This window comes from Monodon monoceros, unplaced genomic scaffold, assembly GCF_005190385.1.
Source record: "Monodon monoceros isolate NGI ecotype Baffin Bay Population unplaced genomic scaffold, NGI_Narwhal_1 Super_Scaffold_9, whole genome shotgun sequence".
Classification (NCBI taxonomy): Eukaryota; Metazoa; Chordata; class Mammalia; order Artiodactyla; family Monodontidae; genus Monodon; species Monodon monoceros.
The window spans coordinates 18,478,657-18,495,861 of record NW_021703786.1 but is presented as its reverse complement, the minus strand read 5'-3'; the positions used below and the strand labels follow the sequence as shown (position 1 = coordinate 18,495,861).

The 17,205-nt window shown below is 55.2% G+C and overlaps 2 protein-coding genes across 4 annotated transcripts; one reads left to right on the top strand and one right to left on the bottom strand.

Annotated features, from left to right (window-relative positions):
• Positions 1-19: 19 nt before the first annotated feature.
• Positions 20-1,142, top strand: LOC114889391 (cytochrome c oxidase assembly factor 3 homolog, mitochondrial). The gene is made up of 2 exons (XM_029212641.1): positions 20-253; positions 607-1,142. The coding sequence occupies exons 1-2, from the start codon at positions 40-42 to the stop codon at positions 711-713; spliced, it is 321 nt and encodes a 106-aa protein (XP_029068474.1). The 5' UTR covers positions 20-39; the 3' UTR covers positions 714-1,142.
• Positions 1,143-1,718: 576 nt separating this feature from the next.
• WNK4 (WNK lysine deficient protein kinase 4) lies at positions 1,719-17,128 on the bottom strand. Of its 3 annotated transcripts, XM_029212523.1 has the most exons (19): positions 16,434-17,128; positions 14,775-14,947; positions 13,750-13,970; positions 13,286-13,443; positions 12,694-12,782; positions 12,404-12,620; positions 10,375-10,639; positions 10,022-10,143; positions 9,740-9,798; positions 9,520-9,637; positions 9,131-9,247; positions 5,621-5,758; positions 4,478-4,532; positions 3,790-4,373; positions 3,640-3,700; positions 2,750-3,158; positions 2,462-2,661; positions 2,203-2,300; positions 1,719-2,095 (listed from the first exon to the last, which is right to left on the bottom strand). In XM_029212523.1, exons 1-19 carry the CDS (start codon positions 17,043-17,045, stop codon positions 2,093-2,095), a joined length of 3,699 nt encoding a protein of 1,232 aa, XP_029068356.1. In that variant the 5' UTR covers positions 17,046-17,128; the 3' UTR covers positions 1,719-2,092. The 3 variants fall into 3 exon arrangements, with proteins under 3 accessions (XP_029068356.1, XP_029068355.1, XP_029068354.1); XM_029212522.1 differs by lacking the exon at positions 2,203-2,300 and having other exon boundaries at positions 1,728-2,095; positions 3,790-4,370; positions 16,434-17,104; XM_029212521.1 differs by lacking the exon at positions 2,203-2,300 and having other exon boundaries at positions 1,977-2,095; positions 16,434-17,104.
• Positions 17,129-17,205: the final 77 nt, after the last annotated feature.

Here is a 17,205-nt window from a genome sequence, read left to right as displayed (position 1 = left end):
GTCCCGCGCCCCGGGAACTGCGGAGGGCGGAGCGGCAACATGGCGGCGCCGGGAACTGGAGACCCTCTGGATGCTAAGAGCGGAAAGGGCCCCCTGGCTCAGCGCATCGACCCGACGCGGGAGAAACTGACTCCTGCGCAACTACAATTCATGCGGCAGGTGCAGCTCGCCCAGTGGCAGAAGATGCTGCCACAGCGGCGGACCCGGAACATCGTGACCGGCCTGGGCATTGGGGCCCTGGTGTTAGCAATTTGTATCCGTCTGGACTGTAGACTCAGGAAGACCGCATTTGGGGGCAGGAGAAAGGCAGCAGAGGCGTGTAGGAGGGCAATGTGGGGGTGGCAGAAAGAGCCCGAGCTGTGAACGTCTTGGCTACTTGTAACGCTGAGCCAAGCTGTTTAAGTGTACCTTACTTTGTCATTTTAAAGGTGCTCTTTTAATATAATTTATTAATGATAACGGAATCAGGGTCAGGGCTCAGAAGAGCAGAGGGCAGAAGATCGAATCACTGATTTGGGAGGATGAGAGATCTACAAGGGCGGTTGAGCAAGTCTGGGAAAAGGGAATGTGCATTTTCCACGTGGTTTCCTGAACCCACCTCCCCAGATGGTTACACCTTATACTCGGTGTCCCAGGAGCGTTTCCTGGATGAGCTAGAAGATGAGGCCAAAGCTGCTCGAGCCCGAGCTCAGGAAAGGGCATCAGGACACTGATCCAGACGGGCATCCTGCATCTCCAACCTGCTGGAGTCCCTTCACATGATGGATGATGCCCCACGACCCTGTAGAAATGGAAGCCTGCTCACAGCATTGCTTTCCTTCTTACTAACTTTGGACGATGATAGAGCCCAAGTAACCACGGGTTTGTGCATTTGGCCATTGTCAAGGGAACATGCCCACCTCGCACTCACTGTGTGGCCACTGACTCCTTTTCCTAGTTTGTTTCCTTGTTTGAGGTGTCTGACCTTGGCTTTTCCCAAGCTTTCTGACTTTGTGGTTTATCCCCTTCAGGGTCTGGCTGGGAGGGTGGAGGACAAGAGGTGGGCTCTTAATGGGGGTGAGGGTGGCAGCTCTGTGCAGTGTTGGAGCCTAAAATGGGACAAATGGGGTCAGGTTGAGAACAATAAACTGAGTCATCTCTCTCGGAGTCCAATGAGTGTGTTGGGGCTGACACATCTGCTGGAACGCTCCACAGGCAGTAGCTGCAGCTGTGGCATGGCCCCAGGGAGCCGTAAATGTTTAACTAGAATTGCTTTTTCCATGAGATCTTTCCACCTGATTTAAGGGAGAGATCGTGGTGGGTCACTGGGCTGTTTGAGACTGAACCAGGTCTTGGGGGGAAGGAAGGTCACTCACTCTTCTGTCCTCTACCCTGAGGAACACACTACTCCAACTTTACTGCCTTTTCCCATCGAGAGAGAGGGAGAGAGAGAGAGAGAGAGAGAGAGATGAAGGATGAGGGACAAGCAGCTTTCATTCTTTTGACTTCCACTGGGGTCTGCTTGTGTAGGCCTAAGGTGGGGTCTGGGTGGACTCTTAGCTTGGTCAGGTGGATTACTGACCTTGCAGTTTCCTCATGAACTGCTGGCAGGAAGCCAGAAGGCTGGGCTCCACCCCTGCCTCCCGTTGTGAAACGGGAATTCCTTGTAAATCCTCCCCTGCCTTACCCTGTAAAGCTTTGTCCCCAGTTCCTAAGGCCCGACATACAAATTCACCAGGTTCTAGGTTCCAGCATTTTTATTGGCTGCTACTAATGCTGGTGTGAGAATACCCCCTCCTCCTGCCCAGCTGGGAGTGTGCCTTGTAGAAGCATCCGGGCTCGGATGGGACTGCTTAGTGGTTCACTCTTGGCTGGAGAGGTGGCAGGGATGAGGATGGTAGGCTGCAGAATTTATGCCTTCTACACACAGCAAACAGTTCCCACGTGTTTGGCTCTTCCCTATAATGGAACGGCACTCTCCATGCCCCTAGGGCCTCCTACTCCCTCAGTGTTGAGGTCTTCCTTGCAGAGTAGTGCTGGTCAGCAGATTCTGAGAGCACAAGCTCCACGGTGGGCCCTGGTGTGGATGAGACACATGGCTTCTGTTCGGAATTCACTGGAGGGAAAAGAAAAAGAACTGAAGAAACCTCCAGGGTGGGAGGAGGGTGAAGCTGCAGCCAGTTATCATTCCCTGGGCTCTCCCTCCCTTGGGCCCGCCCTCACCATCCTGCCAACATCCCTGGCGAATGTCACCCCCTTGCTCGCCCGCTGCTCCTGGGAGCCGGTGCTGCTGCCACTCAGGGAGTTCCTTCGCATGATGCCTGGGTGCAGGATGGGGAGGGAGAGCACTGAGTGAGGGAAGGGGCCATGGGGAGAGGGGGCTAGTCCCCCCCAGACTAAGGGGCAGACCCCCAGGGCCTGAAAGAAAGATCACTAGGGACAGGTCTTCAGAAAGATGGGAGGGGGGCAACTGCTGTCTCACCAGGGCCCAGGGGCTCAGAGCGCTGCAGGCTATTGCGCCGGGAGGTGGGGAAGCTGCCCTTGGAGAGGCGGCGCTGGCGGCTAGACAGCATAGCGGCAGGGGCCACGATCCCCGGCGGGGGCTGCTTCCCGAGCCTGCTGTACAAGTCCTCGATTTCCTGCTTCTGTAGTGTCTGCAGTGCCTCCACCTCTGACAGGTGCCTGAGGACACATCAGGAGCGTGAGAGGGCCAGCCAAACACTTTGCTCTCCCAAGTCCACCTCTTGACCTCCATCCTCCCCAGACTCACTTCTGCCGAAGACTCCGCAGCTCAGCCCAGAATTCCTCATCCTCCCCACTGCTCTCTGACTCCTCACTGCTCAGACACAGGCTGCTGTAGGAGTAGTTCATCCACACTGGGCTGGGATGGCTCAGGGGTGGAGGGCTGCCCCCCACTCGGGGTTCCTTCCCATCGTCCCCTTCCTCTTCGGCTCCAGCCCCCAGGCCCTCGGCTGCACGGTCACTTTCAGCCAGAGCCTCCCTGGCCTCTGGCCCGCCTCCAGCACTATCCTCCGTGTCTGAGCTCTCCGAGGTCAGCTGAGGGGTTGGAGGCTTCAGAGAGCCAGAGAGAGTAGGGGATGTCGGCTGCAGGGGAAGAGGCTCAGCTGGTTCCTTGGATGAAGTCACTTGGAAGCGCCCAACAAGCTGGGGCTTTCCCTCTGTAGTGAGACAAGGAAGGAGTCATGGAAGAAGGAAGAGACATCAGTGGCAGGATATAAAGTGACTGAGGGACTTCCCTGGTGGCGCAGTGGTTAAGAATCCGCCGCCTGCCAATGCAGGGGACACGGGTTCAAGTCCTGGTACGGGAAGATCCCACATGCCACGGAGCAACTGAGCCCGTGCACCACAACTACTGAGCCTGCGTTCTAGAGCCCACGAGCCACAACTGCCGAGCCTGCGCGCCACGACTACTGAAGCCCGCGCGCCTAGAGCCCGTGCTCCGCAACAAGGGAAGCCACCGCAATAAGCCCGTGCGCCATAACGAAGAGTAGCCCCCGCTCGACGCAGCTAGAGAAAAGCCTGTGCGCAGCAACGAAGACCCAATGCAGCCATAAATAAATAAATAAATTTATTTATTTATTAAAAAAAAAAAAAAGTGAGGATAACGGGCAGGGGAAGGTCAGTGGTCAGAGGCCTCACCTTCAGAGATGGGAGCCAGTCTGGCTTCACCCAGGAGTGGCCAACCAAGATTTGGAGAGGCCTAAAAAGTGTGGATCCATGAGTAGAGAAATGATCCAGAATGGACCCCACACACACACCCCGCAATCATCCCTCTTGGTTCCTACTCACCTCACTCTCCATCTCAGATGTCAGAGGTGAAGGCCTCTCCTGGCCACAGGGAGCAAGGGGAGCTGGAGGGGGCAGGCTGGGCAGGGGACCAGGAGGAGCTGGCGGGGGCTGGGAAAGGAGCCCAGGGCAGGGGGACAGCAGGGACTGAGCCACAGTCATCACAGCCAGTGAGAACGCACTAGCCAGAGAGAGCAGAGGGGCTGCTGTGGTGGAGGGGACGGGAGAAGCAGAGGGACAGGGCGGAAAGGAGGGAGAAGCAAGAGTAACCTGGGAACAGCTGGGGAGGAGAGAATTCAGTGGAAACTGAGCAGATGGGACTGGAAACTGGGATGCACTTGGGGAGAATGGAAGTGGGGAGCTGGGGGGGTGTGGAGAGAGATTTGAGGAGACCTGGGGAGAAACTGGAGAGAATGCGGAGGAGCTGGGGTGACATGGGGGAGAAGTGATGGGGAAGATGGGACTTGGGAAAGCAGGGGATCCAGGAGAAAAGGGGTTTCCAGGAGACGAGGGGGTTCCAGGAGAGGATGGGGAGGTGGAGAAGGCTGCCCAGCTCCTCTGCTCTAGGGTGCTGCTCTGGAACTCTGCTGGGCAGGGAGCAGATGTTGAGATTCCCATCCTGCATTCCCTATGCCCTTCCCAGGAGCAACCCCAGGGGTTGGGATGAGTAGGGACAGAATGTAGTACATACCACTGGATGGGTCTGGGGGGTACCCTGGGAGGGCAGGCAATGGTGCTGGCTCCTCCTGAGAGAGAGAAATGTCACAGTGGGAAGAGCTGAGTCTTAGGACCCATGAACCTCTAGGAGTCCACAGATGAGTTTCAAGGGATTCAAAAGTGTATTTGAGGGACTTCCCTGGTGGTCCAGTGGTTAAGATTCCATGCTTCCAATGAAGGGGGCCCGGGTTTGATCCCTGGTCAGGGAACTAGATCCCGCATGCCGCAACTAGGATCCCGCATGCCACAACTAAAGATCCTGCATGCTACAACGAAGATCCCGTGTGCCACAACTAAGACTGGTGCAGCCAAATAAATATTTTTAAAAAACTGTATTTGAGAAATATGTAGTGGTAAAGGGGCATGATGTCTGCAACTTACTTAAATGGTTCCCCCCAAAAATGCATGCACACACACAGATAGGGGAGAGAGGAAGAGAGAATGGTAAAGCTCATGTGGCAAAACACAACTGGCAAATCTAGGCAGAGTATCTAAGAATTCTTTGTTCAACTTTTGTAACTTCTCTGTAAGTCTGAAATTTTATTTATTTATTTTTGGCCACACCGCAAGGCATGTGGGAATCTTAGTTCCCCAACCAGGGATCAAACCCGCGCCCCCTGCATTGGAGGTGTGGAGTCTTAACCACTGGACCACCAGGGAAGTCCCCTCTGTAAGTCTGAAAGTGTTTCAAAATAATGAGTTAAAAGTATGCATTGGGGCTTCCCTGGTGGCGCAGTAGTTGAGAGTCCGCCTGCCGATGCAGGGGACACGGGTTCGTGCCCCGGTCCGGGAAGATCCCACATGCCGCGGAGCGGCTGGGCCCGTGAGCCATGGCCGCTGAGCCTGCGCGTCCGGAGCCTGTGCTCCGCAACGGGAGAGGCCACAGCAGTGAGAGGCCTGCGTACCGCAAAAAAAAAAAAAAAAAAAAGTATGCATTGAACACATTTTTCTAGAACAAGAGTCTGTGGCTTTCATCAGATTTCAAATGGGGGAAGAGCTATTGTTTTGGGGTCCCAGAGATGAAGACAAGTTAGATCCAAGGGGACTGGTAAGGGCAGAGAGTAATGAAACCTGGAGCAGAGTCCCTTCCCCCTGGAGGTGCCCAGAGGGGTCTGACCTGGGGGCCCAGGGGGTCTTCAGCAGCCTCCACAGGGCCAGTATCTCTCTTCAACAGGGTCTCCACTCGCTGGATAATCTCCCGAATCCGGTTCAGGAATCCAGCTCGCTCCGAGGGCAGAATGAACTCGTTATACACCTGGCGAGAGTCAGTAGGAAGGGGAAGGAGGGCTCGGTTATCCCACTCATCCCTCTCTCCCGGCCCCAGTCTTTAAAAACCAACCCTTCACCCCACGCTTGTGCTCACCACCAACCTAAAACAAGTATTTAGTAAGCATCCATTGTGTGCCAGGCACTGGGTGGCATAAGGAGAAATACAGCTTAGAGAAAAGGAGGTAACATTCACAGCATGCGTGTATATACCAGATCTTTACATATCTTATCACATTTAACACCAACGACAGCTTTCTGGGGTCTACATTAACACCGCCACTTTAGAGCTATGCTAACCAATGCTCAACGAGGTGAAGTTCAGTCTGCCCAAGATCAGGGGATTTGCACCCAGACCTGTCTAAAGCCAAAGTCTGAGTTCTTTACACCGTTGCCTCACAGGCTTTTGGACACAATTCCTCCTCTCATAGGGCTTATAAAGTATGCCCCCACAGATCCACATACACACACAGCCCCACAAAGTTAAGTAAAAATAAGGCAATAAATGGTAAATGTAACATTCAAGTCTGCAAATGCTTACTGAGCACATACTATGTGCCAAGCATTTGCTAGGTTCTTTGAGGGAACAGGGAAGTATGAAACAAGGTCCTGGTCCTGAGGAAGCCCAAAATCTAGAGGAAGAGACACACACATACATAACTCAATAGACTGCAAGTCAGCCCATGGCAGGTAAGGCGTTTTTGATTGGCATAGAGATAAAAATGTTATTCCTGGAAGGGGAAAGGGAAAGCTGCTGTTTAATGGGCAGAGATTCAGATTTGCAAGATAAAAAGGTTCCAGAGATCTGTTGCCCAACAGTGTGAATATACTTAACACTACTGAACTGTATACTTGAAAACGGTTAAGATGGTACATTTTATGTTATGTGTTTTTTAACACAATTTTTAAAAATCTATTCTAAGAAGAAAGCAGTTCATACCACCTCAGGGGATAGGGGGAAGCTGGGATGGCTCCACAGCTGAGGCTTGAAGGATGAGTAAGAAAAGCAACCCTTTATTGAGGACCTACCATGTGTGGACACTTCCCATACTTTTATCATCATTTCACTTCTTGTACATGCTGTATCACTTCTCATAAATTATATATTACATCAGAACATCTTTGCAAAATAAGTATTGTCCCCTGGGTTTTACTGATGAAGTTCAGAGAGGTTAAGAAACTTGCCCAAGTTTGCCAAATTAGTAGATAACAGAGCTGAAGTTTGAACTCAGGTCTTATGTGAAAGTCCACCCTTTCCTCTGTTCCATGCTGTTCTGAGGCAGGAGAGGGCCCAGCACATTCACAAAACAGCGAAGACTGGAGTATAGCTGGGAGTGCTGTGAATTTTAAAGGCTGTGCTCCAGAGTTTGGACGTTACTCTGTAACCACAGGTAGCCTCTACAGATTTGGGGGCAAAAAAGCAACAGGAGGAGATCTAAGTCTCAGGAGAATTCTGCAGCAGAGGAGTGGAGGGTGGGCTGGGAAGGAGAGAAAAGAGGGCAATGGACCCTGGGTTCAGGGACAGGGTCCCTTTGGCTGTGTGGGATCTGAGTGGGGCTTGAAAGCCCAGTAGAGAAAGCTCCCAGGGCGAGACCCCCGAGGAGATGGAGCCAGAAGCTGAAAGGCACCCAAGCCTCTTCAGAGGACCATTCAGAAACCAGTGTGGCTGGAGGAAAGATTCTTGAAGGGTTGAGTGGCTTGACAGAAGCTGATAAGCCTGCACGCCAGGTGATAGTTTGTCTCTGTCCCCGACACAAGCTGAATGATATGATGGAGGAGAAGCTTTAGAGAGAGTTCCTGAAGTCTGATGTTTCTTCCATTCCCTTCCCTCTTTCATCCCAGAGGCTGGCATCCACTGCCCCCACTCCACTGAAACCGGTCTCCCACAAAGACCTCCTCCTGACAAAAGCCAGTGTGGTCTTGCCTCAGGCTTCACCCTATGCCTCCTTGAAACAATCTCCTTACTCAGTTTTTAGTAACATCTTCTGGAGCTCCTCCTACCTCTCAGGCTCCATCTCTGTCCTTCGATGACCTATCCCCCCCCCCCAATTCCACAACTGGGGGTATCCACTAAGACAAACCTCTACGCCTCAGGCTTTGCAGGCCCACCTTGTCTCACGCTCAACTCTGCTGAGACCCCCAGATCCACCGCTCTCTCCAGCCCTGACCCGTATTCTCTCCTATAGAGGGTCTTATCTTGCCTGTCTCTGTCATTCAAGCTCATCATGATCCCTAAAAAAAAAACAAACCTACTTTCATTTTCTAACTTCCTCTCTCCTTTGATGGCCTATTGCCATTAGTTCCTCTAAGCTACAACTCGCCCTTGATATCCCCTCTCCCTAACTCCCTCTCATATCAACTCAGCAAATATTTATTGACCATCTACTATGTACACTGTACCATGTCAATAGATTACTGGATTACAGAGTAATTTATTTTCCCAAAATACCCTCAGATTCACCCCTTTTCTTCCTCCTCCCCCATAATCCATTCTCTCCTTGGACCACATCCGGCTTCTTGTATCCACCTGCCAACTGGATTCCCTACCCCCAACCCTCTCCCACATCCCACAGCAGAACAGTCTTCTTAAAACCTACTCTCACCATGTTACACTCTAACTCTTAAGACTGTCTGTGATCTGGACTCAACCTCACTTCCACAACTCTCCTACAGGAACCCTTTTCTTTTTGGATTTTTTAAAAATTGAAGTATAGTTGGTTTACAATGTTGTGCTAATTTTTGCTGTACAGCAAAGTGATTCAGTTATACATATATACACATTCTTTTTTTTCATATTCTTTTCCATTATGGTTTATTACAGGACACTGAATATAGTTCTCTGTGCTATACAGTAGGACCTTGTTGCTTCCTACAGGAACTCTTCCAATGACAAAGTCTCCTCATGAAGCCCTCCTAGCCCCATATTTCAAGTCACTCCGTATATCCATGCCTTTCCTTTGCCATACCTCCACTGGACATGCCCTTTCCACTCTTCACTGCCATTCTGACCCATCTGTCAAGACCTCACGTAAGTCCTACCTCTTCCCCTGCTGCCCCCAACCCATCCTTTACTTACAGCCACAGTATCACGTGTCTAGCATGCACTTCACTGCACTTATGTATACCCTATGTTACTCTCAAATTGCTCCAGCTGAGGACCCAAACCTCACTGGATAAACAGAAACCTCCCCCCAAACAAGGGCAGAGATATCTTCAGTGTCACTGTGCTGAGGGCCAACGAGCTTTAAAACCCTTTTGCTGTTGGATGGGGTGGGGGTGGGGAGTTCAGCAACAGGGGACATCAGGAAGGAGACTCTTGTCCCAGATCCAAAGACTCTGTCTTCATCTCTCTCCCCCTCACCATGGCAGCTGCAATCTCTTCCGGGCTGTCCCCGTCCAGATCAAATCGGAAGGTCACCATCTTGCTGTTGTGCGTCTGTAGCTGGCACTCAACCACTCTGTCATTCTGGTCTGAGACCTTCAGAGTCAAAAGTCAGCAGAGGGAGGAGGTCAAGCTCTCTGTCTTCATCACGTGTCCCTGCCCCACTCCAACCAAATGACGGTGGCCAGATTGGAACTGGAGAGAGGCAGATTCTGCCAACGTAGTCTTGTATTAAAAACATGTCTGGCTGACTCTTGGGTACCAGTAGCACACTGCTTCTCCCCCTTTCTGGCTAACATCCCCTATCCCTCGGACAGTTCCCTCCAGGCCCTGTAGCTTATTCCCCAACACCTGTGCCCCTTCCTTACACTTGTGACCCGAAGCCGGGATCGGGGTCTGCGCCGGAGGTTTTTCCCTGGGGGTCTCCTCATCTGTTCCATCCCTTCTCCCATGTCACTAAGGCCTGATGCTGCATCTGAGGCATAGCTGGAAAAAAAAGGAAAAGAAGACAGGAGTGTCAGAGTGGACACTGGGAGCCCAGAGCTCCATATATTTCACCCTAACACCCCAACTCAAACCAGAACTTACCTGTCTCCAGGGGAAAAGTCATTGCCAGGGCCAGAACGTGGAATGGATAGGGCAAAAGCCTGAAATAGGATATGGATTCATGAGGTCAGGGGAGGATAACTGTTGGACTCCAGGGAGATGGTGTCAAGGGTGCTGGGGTACTTGGCAGAGGGAATTAAGAAGAGGACAAGAGGGGTGGATTTCCAAGGACATGGGGCCATGTCAGGGGTTTGGGTTTTACAGTATGGGAGATAGGTCATAGGATTGGAATGGCTGGGAGCCCCCCATGTGACCCCCTCTCACCGAGGGCAGGCAGAGATGGGACTCAGCGGGGCTGGATGGCACGCCCCTAGGGGGCTGAAGGGCAGGGTCTGAGGCATCCAGGAAGCCGGAGGAGCTGAGGTAGCCATCAGTCTCGCAATCCGCTGGTGGGGAGGGAGGGGATCAGAAAGTGGAAATAAAGGGGAGTGGTGGCCAAGGAGGGAGGCTGCCTGAGCAAGGAGGGGCCTGGAGCTGTGGCAGAGTTCTTTCCCAGAAGGAGCTATGGCTAGATGTGGAAGGCTGGGTAAGTGACAATGCTGTTGGCTTGAACTTCTGGGTAGGGGGCAGAGGCCAAGGGTTCTGGGACCTGGGTCCCAAGGTCAGAGGTGACTTACAGGTGGTAGATGAGTAGCTGGCATGGCGGAAGAGGAAGGGCTGGTGCTGGTCTGCCTCTGGCTCCTCGGGTTCAGGGGGGAAGACACTGGAGGGGGCTGGAGTCATGGGGACAGCTGCTGGTAGGGGCCCTGGTGCTGGGGGGAAGGCCGCCAACTCCTTAGCTTTGCGCAGCTTCTCACGCTTTCGCTGGATGGCAGCAACCCGTTCACGCACTGCACGGGCCACTGGCTGGTAATCGGCTTCGCACACTAAACCCAGGGCCACCTGGAGTTGGGAGGGTGAGGAACACAGTTTGAGATGAGATCCCCCCTCCCCCAGCAAGGACCCATCATGACACCTTCTTGAGGCCTCCAGGACATGGGAGAAAGGGAACCAACATTTATTGATTATCCACTGTGTCCATTAACTGGCAGCTCTTCACATTATCAACATTAAATCCTTCCAGCAACCTTCTGAGGTAGGTCTTATCAGCCCCATTTTAGAAATAAGTAAACTAAGTGACCAGTTCATGGTTATACAGTAAGTCAATTGCTCTTGGGGGCTGGGGGACACTTGGCAATATCTGGAGACATTTTTAGTCGTCACACTTAGGGGTAGGTACCACTGGCATCTACTGAGTAGATGTTAGGGATTCTTCTCAATGTCCTACAATGCGCACAGTACAGTCTCCCAAACAAAGATGTCAGTAGTGTCAAGATCAAGAACCTCTGTATGTAATGGATCAGGATCCGATCCCAGGTCAGGTTTGAGCTATGCTTCGGAGACCCGCTCCTATGCCATATTTCAAACACATTCTCAAGTTCCTGACCCAGACCCACCAAGAGATGCTTCCCACCCTTTCAACTGCATTTTTTTTTTTTTTTTTTTGCGGTACGCGGGCCTCTCACTGCTGTGGCCTCTCCCGTTGCGGAGCACAGGCTCCGGACGCGCAGGCTCAGCGGCCATGGCTCACGGGCCCAGCCACTCCGCGGCACATGGGATCTTCCCGGACCGGGGCACGAACCCGTGTCCCCTGCATCGGCAGGCGGACTCTCAACCACTGCGCCACCAGGGAAGCCCTCAACTGCATTTTTCTATCAAGAATTTCATACTCTTTCCCTTCCCCCCTCAGGCCTTCCAAGACCAGCCCCACATCTCTGTCTCCCACATATGCCTCTCCTGGTCCACCAGCTTCTGTTCATCATGTCCTTATTCATTTCAATAACAAGCTTTGCTGGGCATGTAAAGGCGGTGGGGCAGGGTGATGTGACCTAAAATCTGAACAACCTGGGTCAGTTCTGCCCTTAACTTGCTTGGGACCTTGTACAAGATATTCAACCTCTCTGAGCTTTTATTTCCTCATCAATAAATCGGGATAAAGTCACTCCATGCAGGGCTGGTAACAACCATCAAATGCATGGGAAAGGGCTCTAAGCTGTGTACAGATGTGGGTGATTAACAAGCTCCCACCACGTGCTAAGCACCCTCAGGGATAGAAAAACCAATACACACAGTCCCTGCCCCCAAGACTTTATAGTCTAGTGTAAGAGAAAGACAGGAATGTATCCTGGTATAAAACAAGACCAATGGGGGCCCCTCCAGTAATGGAGGACCTGCTGGAGTGGGAAAAAAGCATTTAATTTTGACTCTAGAGGGGACAGGCTTTCTGAAATGGATGGTTCTGGGCATGAAGGAAGATGGAGAAAAAGACATGGGGGGGATGGGGGATGAAAAAGGGGAAAATAGATAAGCAGGAGAGAAGGGCATTTCAGGAAAACCGGATCAGCCGGAAGTAAAACAGGGAGGTGGAAGGACCCAAGGCTGGAAAAGGAAATCTCCAACTTGTGGAGAACACTAGGTGTGCATGTGAGTGGGGTGCGCTAAGGCCGGAGCTGCAGGGTGACCCTTGCGGGAGATGCCGAGAGGGCTGGGTTGAGCCCCCCTCCCACCACCCAGGCACCCCTCCAGCGAGGCACTGGCCCCTCCAGTCGACGTCCAAACGCCCCTCACATGCCCAGCCGCGGGGCAGGCAGTCTGTCCTCCGCTCACCATCTCCTGCGCCACCTCCTCGGCTGCGTCCCGACCCAGCTGGAACAAGAACTCAATGGCCTGGTTGTCCCGGCGGCGCCCCCCTCTCCGCGCGTCCTCCATGCGCAGCCAGAGCTTGAGGTCTGGCTTCTCTCCGTCGTCCTCCTCCGCCAGCTCCACGTGGACGCCGCGCTCCTCGCGGAAGAAGGCGTGAGCCAGAAGGTCCTGGATGGTGAACCTGAGGGCGGCGCCACCGTGAGCCGAGCCCCACCGCCGCCCGCCCCCACCCCCATCCTGCCCCCTCCACCCACCTCTCGTTCTTATCCGTGCGAATGCAGCCTTCAATAATCTCCTTCACCTCGGGCATCTTCACCTTGTAGAAGCTGTTCGGCTTTGTGCCCTGAGGAATGGGGTTGCATGAGGCCTCCCGCCCTCTGCGCCCCAGCTCTCTGCTTGACACACCCGCCCCTGCCCGAGGCAGCAGGGCTTGCAGACGCAAAAGCACCGCGACTGCTACTAGAAGATGTGATTTCAAATCCCAGTCCCCCCCCACCCCGTATCGACAGTGTGACCTTGAACAAGTCTCTCGCTGAGCCAGTGTCCTCATTTGTAAAACGCAGGGCAGAACATTTGCCCTGCTCACCCCGCGGGGCAGCAGGAAGGATTTCACATCGATTGGACGTGAAATCGTTTGTAAGCTCTAGGGAGCGCTACACACGACATTATTCTAAATAGCTTGTATTGGAGGGGCCTTGTGTGCATCCAATATCCTTCAGTGTTCGCCAGGGCGTCTTTATGTCCAGCCTGTTTTCATTAAGGGAAAGGGCACTGACCGCGGGGTGGCTGGAGCAGGAAAAGTGTAAAGGGGACCTGTAATTCCCTCTCCTCCCTGCCCCCTCTCACCGAAGTGACCTTGCGGTAGATTTGCGCGGCATTCTGGCACTCAGAGTAAGGGTACTCCGAGGTAGCCATCTCCAGCATGCACATGCCAAACGCGTACACGTCCACGGCCTCATCGTATTTTTCCTCGTACATCTCCGGGGCCATGAACTCCGGGGTCCCTGTAGGATCCACAGCAGGTGTCAGGCTGCAGTGCCTCCTTTATGGCTTCGTCCCTCCCCTTGAGCGTACAAGAGGCTAGGCAGTTCTGGAGTGCAAGTGACCGACCCCTCCCCGTCCTGTGTGTGTGAGGGTGGGGGATTGGGGGAGGGGTGTGGGGAAGAGGGAATGCCATAGGTCTCCCCATCTTCCCTGTGGTCTTCTACCTCCGTGGATCCCGAAAGACACTGCTAGGGGGAGGGGGTCCCCAGGCTCTCTCCTGACATAGGGGAGGGCAAGAATGGCAAGGACCCCCGGGAGGGACGCACCGATGACGCTCTTGGCGAAGGAGGCGCGTTTGAGCGTGGCCAGGCCCAGGTCCCCAATCTTAACGGAGCCTGTAGGGCCCGTGATAAAGACGTTGTCACACTTGAGATCCCGGTGCAGGATGGGGGGTACCCGGGAGTGTAGGAAATGGAGCCCCCGAAGGATTTGGCGGCTCCAGCGCTGAAGGACTCGCGGCTTCATCTCGCGGAACCGCCTCAGGTATCTGGGGGAGGGCGCATAGCCACGGTCTTGGTGGGGGACGTATAGGCTGGGGAGGGAGACCACCACTGGGAAGTTCCCCGTAGCCCCACCCACTCCCCCGCCTACGCATCTTTTGCCAGCCTCTCCTAGCCTAGATCCGCGCCAGTCCTCAAGCAGAAACGCAGTCGGCGGTGTGGTAGGTAGACAGGAGGTTACAAAACGGGGGTCGGGCGGTAAATGCACAGACAGGGCCGCCCCCAAGGTGCTGTGGAAGCGCCAGAAGGGATAACTAACTGCCCCGGGCGTGGGGGAGGGCTCCAGAGAGGAAATAACTTTTATGTTGAGTCTTGAAGGATGAATAGGCGTTCAAGGTTGAAAACGGGAAGGGACGAAGACTTTCCAGGCAGAAGAGGCACCCGTGCTCAAAGGCACGGAGACAGCAAGTGATGGGGCAGGGTGCGAGGAGCTGCTGGGAATTTGGTTTGTCTGTAACGCAGGCTGGATCCTATAAGGACTTTGTGAGCAGTCCTTAGAGAGTGTGGACTTTATCCTGAGGGCAGTGGGAAAACTCGAAAGGGTTTTAAGAAGAGAAGTGACAGTGCCAGATCTCTGCAGGCTGCAGGGAAGATAGGATAGCTTGCAGAGGAGAGATGCAGCGTGGGGGAAGACTCCATAGGGGGCAGCTGAGGCCTCCAGACGCTCAAGAGAGGAGGATGAGAGATAGTGAGCCTGGTTTTGGACCTGCGTGTAGCGTTTGAGGAGGCTGGGCTCCTCCAGAAGCAGTGGAGACCTCCCACCACCTCCCACCACCAGGCGCAGAGCTCACGTCTTGAGCGTGCCCGAGGTCATGAGTTCGGTGACCAGCACGATGCAAACCTGGCCCCTCAGCACCGACTTCCACGAGTCGTAGAAGCGGACGATGTTGGGGTGCTGCAGCCCCTTGAGCATCTCCACCTCCTCCGAGAATCGCTGCCGCTCCGCTCGAGACAGTTTCCGAGTCTGTGGGGTAGGGGGTAGGGGTCACAGTCACATCAGGCCCAGGACCCCCACGAGAGGGGGGATTGGAGCACATGGCGCAGGGCTGAGGGAGAAGTGAGGGTAGGAGCCAACGGATGGGGCTGGGTGGGTGGGATCATTTGTCCACTGACTGTAGATTCCTAATTCCCAGTGTGCCCCCCTGGGCTGCTCCAAGGACACACCCACCATGGGCCTGGGGCCGCCTCCTGGACCCCCGCCTGGACACAAGCGCTTTTATGCAGCCCTGTCCAGGAGCCCTGAAGTCAATAGCGCCTTTGTAGCCGCCCAGGCCGGCCGTAGGGTGGGAGGGGACGCCCAGGGGCTGGCAGCGGGCAGGCAGCAGGCGGGCAGCAGGCGGACGGCAGGCAGAGAATTGGGGCCGGCAAGGGGATTGGCCTCAGAAACTGGGAACTGCTAGATCCAGGCAGGAGGCAGGAGGGCTGCAGAGGGAGGTACAGAGTAAGAGACAAAGAATCCAGGACCAGGTGCCAGGAGACTGCCCCCTGCCCCATGGCTGTCTCGCCTCCCCCCTCTCCCCCCTCCCTCTCCCTCCTCCCCCCCCCCCCCCACCCCAGTTTGGCCGCCTTGCCTTGCCTGGCTTAGAGCCTGGGGCGCGGCACTGGCAGGCGCAAGGGGCAAGCCCAGTGCCAGGGCTGGAGGGGAGGACCCTTCCCCCAGGCCCTGTCCCCCCAGTCTGAATCCAAAGCTGCTAGATCAGACTTAACTGGGTTCTTCCCCTATGGGAAGAAGGTCCTTCAAACCAGCATACCCCTAAAGTCTATGGGGTTCAGCACCTTTAGATCTGAGAAAGGAGAGCTCAGGTAGGCAGCGGGATGAGGGGCAGGACTGGACTCAGGCCAGGGCTGGAGCTCCCTGTCTCCCCTCCCCCAACTGTGGAGAAGTCCAGAAGTCTGACTGCTTCAGAAGGGGCATGGGAGGGCCCCGTCCTGCCACAATAGCCCTAAATCATCTGGAAGTGGACAGGACCCTGTGCCTCAGCTGCTGGCCTCCATCATTCCAGCCTCCTGATCTGCAAAGAGCCAGGGTGAGGGAGCAGGGGGACCAGGGTCACACTGAGGGCCTCAGGACTCAGGGGGAAGGGAGAGGAAGGGAAGAGACAGTAGGTAACCACTGCAGGAAAGTGGTGCGGCCAACCACCCCTCAGGTCTGAACTGGCTCCCTACCCAATTTCCCATCCTATTTTCCACCTCTCAGGGTTGAGTACAGAGCCCGTAAAGTGAGAATGTCTAAATCGATAGGGGAGCCACCATACGCCACCTGCCTCAGTTTCTCCTTCTGCAGCCCGGAATCAGCCAGGTCCATGGATCATCAGAACAAGGGGGACAAGAGTATCTGGATATTTGACTGGAAAAATACATCCCTCTTGCTGCTGTCCCCTGGGTCTCCCATCCCAAGACCTTCAAAGGGTCCCATCCCGTGGCGTCACCGAGGGGGCTCCCAGCCGCACCTGCAGCTCACACCAGGCCACCTCCACCGTGGTGTCGGTGTCCAGCCCTCGATACACCGTCTTGAACGAGCCACGTCCAATCTCGATGTCAAACTTGAGGTATCGGCCGTCCGGGGACGTTGCCACAGCCTGAGTCTCCGTGTCCTCCTTTTCCTCCTGCTCCCGTCGCCGCTCCCGGGCCGCCGCCTCGGTGATCCTCGGCGGTTCCCGGGGCCCCGACCCTCCTGCGGAGCCCGCGAGTTCCGGACGCTCGGAGTCTGCGGCCTTCACCGGGGCGCCCGCGGTCCACGTGCCCTCACTGGGCTCTTCAGAGCTAGGCGGTGGACCCATTGCGGGGCCGGAACCAGCGGAGTCCGGAGGAGCAGGGGGCTCCGGAACGGGTGAGGCTGGCTGGGACCAAGAGCTCAGCAGCCCCAAGTCGACTGAGCTGCGGCGGCTGAGACGGGAGGAGCGCGGCCGGGTCTCAGCCTTCCCGGAGAAGCGGCGCGCCCGGCGAGGGGGCCCGAGGCGGGGGGGCCCCGCCGCGGCGAGAGGCGGCGGGGGCCGCAGGGCCAGGTCGGCCTCCGCCTGGGACATAGGGACCTCGGTCTCTGGGGCCGGCGGTGCCAGCATGAGGAAGGGCCGGGCGCCGCAGGGCGGTAAGCCGGGCGGCTGCGGAGGAGGCGGCTTGACAGAAGTACTGGCTGGGTGCGCAGCGCTCCGCCTGAGCTACTGGGGCCCCAGCCCAGGGTCGCCTGCCCCGCAGCCACGCCCCGACACGCCCCCGACACGC